Here is a 4319-nt window from a genome sequence, read left to right on the forward strand (position 1 = left end):
GTGGTAAAGTTCCTTTTTTAAAGTCCATCCCAAGTTTTATATTTTGCATTTAGAAACAAAAATCTAATAGTGTGTAATAATAGTCGCTATTAATAATCAATTTGTGTAATAATGGTATTTTGAAACCTATTTTACCGGGTGTTCCAGTCAAATGGGGCAAAAATGGACACCTTGTATTATTTACATATCAGACTTGAGATGCCACATTGAAAGGAAATCTTTACACTTAACGATACTTAATTTTAGCCAATTCAGCACGAGGAAAGCATAGTACAGTAGAAACTCGATTATTTCAACTAATTGGGACCGGGGGTAGTTGAAATGATCGAGGTTGAAATGATCAAGGTTGAAATGATCACTTTCTATGATCTTTTCCTTTGAGGATATCCTTTGAAAGATAGAAGAAAAAAACCAATGGATTTTGGAGTTGAAATAATCGAGGTTCTACTGTATTAGGTGTTACGTGTCTAGGTAAGTAGAATTTTATTGGATGTAGTGGTTGGGTGGAAGAGCTCCTTACAGGAGAAATCCAGCCACTATAAATAAAAAAAACCTTAAATATATTTAAATGTTTCCCGGAATTGTTTTTATATTTATTGGGCGGTATGGTTATGTTTTGAGGCAAGGAAGGATCTGTTTTTCGATCTCATCTGCTATCTAGAATAGTGGAAACCAAAGATATCAAGCGTGTCGGAAGGCGCGCGAACGTCAAGAGTTCGAAGCGCCAACCGGCATATAAAATTTTACAAAAAAAATCCAACACGAGGAAAGCATAGTACAGTAGAAACTCGATTATTTCAACTAATTGGGACCGGGGGTAGTTGAAATGATCGAGGTTGAAATGATCACTTCCTTTGATCTTTTCGTCTGAGGATATCCTTTGAAAGATAGAAAAAAAAATGGTATTTTGAAACCTATTTTACCGGGTGTTCCAGTCAAATGGGGCAAAAATGGACACCTTGTATTATTTACATATCAGACTTGAGATACCACATTGAAAGGAAATCTTTACACTTAACGATACTTAATTTTAGCCAATTCAGTTTTTTTTTATGTTTTGCAATATTATTTATCCCATCCAATGAACTTGCTTTGGCAATGACGTAAAATTGGATACAAATATTGGGTGATTGGCTGTCAAAGCTCCAACGTCCATCACTAAAAATAAAAAAAGCTTAAACTTCCTTTTCATTTGCCTTTCATGGCCGAGTCCAAAAAGTGAGTTTAAACTTGTTTTGTTTAACATTTGAAATAAATCAATCAGATTATTAAATCCGAGGGCGAGGGTTAAACTTGAATCGAGTTTGAACTTTATGACCCCTGCCATAAGCCAATGCTTGTGTCCAAAATAACGTCCTACTTGCTTTGGCAATGACGTAAAATTGGATACAAATATTGGGTGATTGGCTGTCAAAGCTCCAACGTCCATCACTAAAAATAAAAAAAAAGCTTAAACTTCCTTTTCATTTGCCTTTCATGGCCGAGTCCAAAAAGTGAGTTTGAACTTGTTTTGTTTAACATTTGAAATAAATCAATCAGATTATTTAATCCGAGGGCGAGGGTTAAACTTGAATCGAGTTTGAACTTTATGACCCCTGCCATAAGCCAAAATAACGTCCTACGTGGTCTGTTGTATAAAATGGGCCGAAAACAACCGTCAAGTCTAGTTGGAATGACCCTTGGAATTCTTCCAATGACTCAAAGTTTATAGTCCGCTTCTAGTAGACGGGAAATGTACCTACCCTATCAATTTGGTTTTACCTAAGGATATGATGTTTACCCTGGAATGAAAATGATTGAAATCTACCTTTGAAATAAATAATTTTTATTGAGTAACAAACATCAAAGAAAAATAAGTCTAAACTTTGGAAAATGAGTGCATACAAATTTAGGTACTACGTAAATATACTTGAGTAATACAATATTTGCAAAGAAATTAAGAGAAAAATTCAATAAATATAATTCGAAGAATAAGTGTAGAAATTATATATTAATCAAATAGGTCCTAAATATTAAATTCAAACGACAAAATGGTTAATTTTCAAATTAAATTTTAGCAAAAAAAAATTGCGAGAGGTTTTCTCAAGCTTACCTACCCGACCTGTCTAGTATTTGAAGGTTGTGAAAAAAATGTGCACTTTTTTTCTTCAGATTTTATTTGATGGTTAGGAAAAATGGGTGCCAATAGGTATAGTTATTTAAAAAATAATAATAATAATAATAATAAAAAAATGCACTACTTAGGTCCCGAATGATCTCTCAAGCAACATTGTGCGTGATTGGTACATCGAAGAATGACCGAGATATAAGTTACAGCTGGTTATTTCGCGGTGCACTCAGCCTTAAGAGGACAAGATGATGACAAACTTCAAGAGAAAATCTAAAAAAAAAAGGATTGTACCTCGACACCACTTTTGCATTACTTCATATTATCCCTGTGTAACTAGATATGTATCCTAGTATACCTAGTATCCAATAATAATAAAAACGGTAAGAATAATGTTAATACATAGGATGTCTAATATAAACCTAACAAATAATCAGAAACTTTCCAACCCGGCAGGGATTCAAACCCAGCATCTCCAGATTAAGAGTCAGTGCTCTTAATCAGTCGGCCACAGAGGTGGGCATATAAATAATTAATTTCTTTATTTAAACTTAAGTTGTAAGATTAGGCACAAAAATATACATTAAGATACAACTCACCCATGAGTAACTGCCTCTGTGCCAACATAAAGAAGTGATATGCCTCTACCCTATGCCAAGCTTTCACTCCTAGGCCCGTCTGGTCATTGGACTCATCTATTAGAAGCGCCGTCAGTAAGTACAGGCGCTTTAACCGCTGCGGTTTACTACCGCGGGCCTCTTCCTCTTCAGCCAGCTGTGAAACATAGAATGAAAATTTTCGTTAGATTTGGACTCATCTATTAGAAGCGCCGTCAGTAAGTACAGGCGCTTTAACCGCTGCGGTTTACTACCGCGGGCCTCTTCCTCTTCAGCCAACTGTAGACCACAGAATAAACATTTTGTTAAATAACACTTTTTTGACTTAGGGGGCTTCGGGTAAAGAAACTAAATTTACTGATTAGCTAGCCTTGTTAGGTTGGAGCGTAGCGCGTCTGCCTTGTGAGTGCTGTGTGGCGGGTTTGATTCCCGATCGTGGCGAATTTTACAGCATAAAGTTCGTTCTCGGAACGACTGGCTTTCTCCTATGCTTCTCTCGTCGGTTTCGGGACGATATTTGCTATAGGTCCCTATATCGAACCTTTTAAAACACATGACCTTGCTGCTTAGGCCAGCCACTCATTATCCGGTAGACCCGCCAGGTACACCTAATCAGGTCCACCTGTCAGGTTTACCTGATACCCGATAGTGAGTCGCTGGCCTTAGAGTGTAAAAAAAAAACTAGTTACCTCAAACATAAGTCGAGCTGCATTAAACCGCTTCTCCGTAGCTTTGAACAGTTGTACTACTTCCAATCTTAATCCTTGCTCTAGTAAACTCTGAGTGTATTGTTCCAGCAGTTTACCCACCTGATAAGATAAATAAAACTTGCATTACTTCTATATTAGACTCGTGTGGTCTGTGTCGTAGCATGCCCATACCGCAGTGTCATCAGATGGACAAGAAAAGGCACAATACTTCTCGTTCAGAAGCTGGGTCAACACGAGAATATCAGAACCAACATGTCACACAAGAGTATGTTTTCAAAAGATTTTACCCCAGAACCCTTTTCTCATTACGTCATGGCCGATTCTTTTCTATCCAGCTTATCCGGGGAAGGAAAAGTTAGGTCAGAAAATTTCCGGGCCGGGCTCCGAACCCAGCACTTCTGTATTGAGAGTCAGTGCTCACGTGACCATAAGGTCCAGGTCACTTTTAAGGAACCTCAAAGTACTTACCTGACCCATAAGGTTATTACGGCGAGCATATTCGGTAGCTGACCATAAGGTCCAAGTTACTTTTAAGGAACCTCAAAGTACTTACCTGACCCATAAGGTTATTACGGCGAGCATATTCGGTAGCTGACCATAAGGTCCAAGTTACTTTTAAGGAACCTCAAAGTACTTACCTGACCCATAAGGTTATTACGGCGAGCATATTCGGTAGCTGACCATAAGGTCCAAGTTACTTTTAAGGAACCTCAAAGTACTTACCTGACCCATAAGGTTATTACGGCGAGCATATTCGGTAGCTGACCATAAGGTCCAAGTTACTTTTAAGGAACCTCAAAGTACTTACCTGACCCATAAGGTTATTACGGCGAGCATATTCGGTAGCTGACCATAAGGTCCAAGTTACTTTTAAGGAACCTCAAA

The 4319-nt window shown here is 37.8% G+C and overlaps 1 protein-coding gene across 1 annotated transcript; it reads right to left on the reverse strand.

Moving 5' to 3' along the window:
• Positions 1-1776: 1776 nt before the first annotated feature.
• LOC103508685 (WD repeat-containing protein 35-like) lies at positions 1777-3940 on the reverse strand. Its single transcript, XM_008473258.2, has 4 exons — positions 3903-3940; positions 3414-3533; positions 2707-2881; positions 1777-1781 (listed from the first exon to the last, which is right to left on the reverse strand). Exons 1-4 carry the CDS (start codon positions 3909-3911, stop codon positions 1777-1779), a joined length of 309 nt encoding a protein of 102 aa, XP_008471480.1. The 5' UTR covers positions 3912-3940.
• Between the last annotated feature and the right edge of the window lie 379 nt (positions 3941-4319).

Source organism: Diaphorina citri, unplaced genomic scaffold (genome assembly GCF_000475195.1).
Source record: "Diaphorina citri unplaced genomic scaffold, Diaci psyllid genome assembly version 1.1 scaffold424, whole genome shotgun sequence".
Taxonomy (NCBI): Eukaryota; Metazoa; Arthropoda; class Insecta; order Hemiptera; family Psyllidae; genus Diaphorina; species Diaphorina citri.

Bases quoted from the DNA above. Each gene is read 5' to 3' on its own strand.
- LOC103508685 (XM_008473258.2), bottom strand. The intron at 2,882-3,413 runs GTAACTAGTTTT...TATGTTTCACAG, and splicing joins CAGCTCGACTTATGTTTGAG to CTGGCTGAAGAGGAAGAGGC.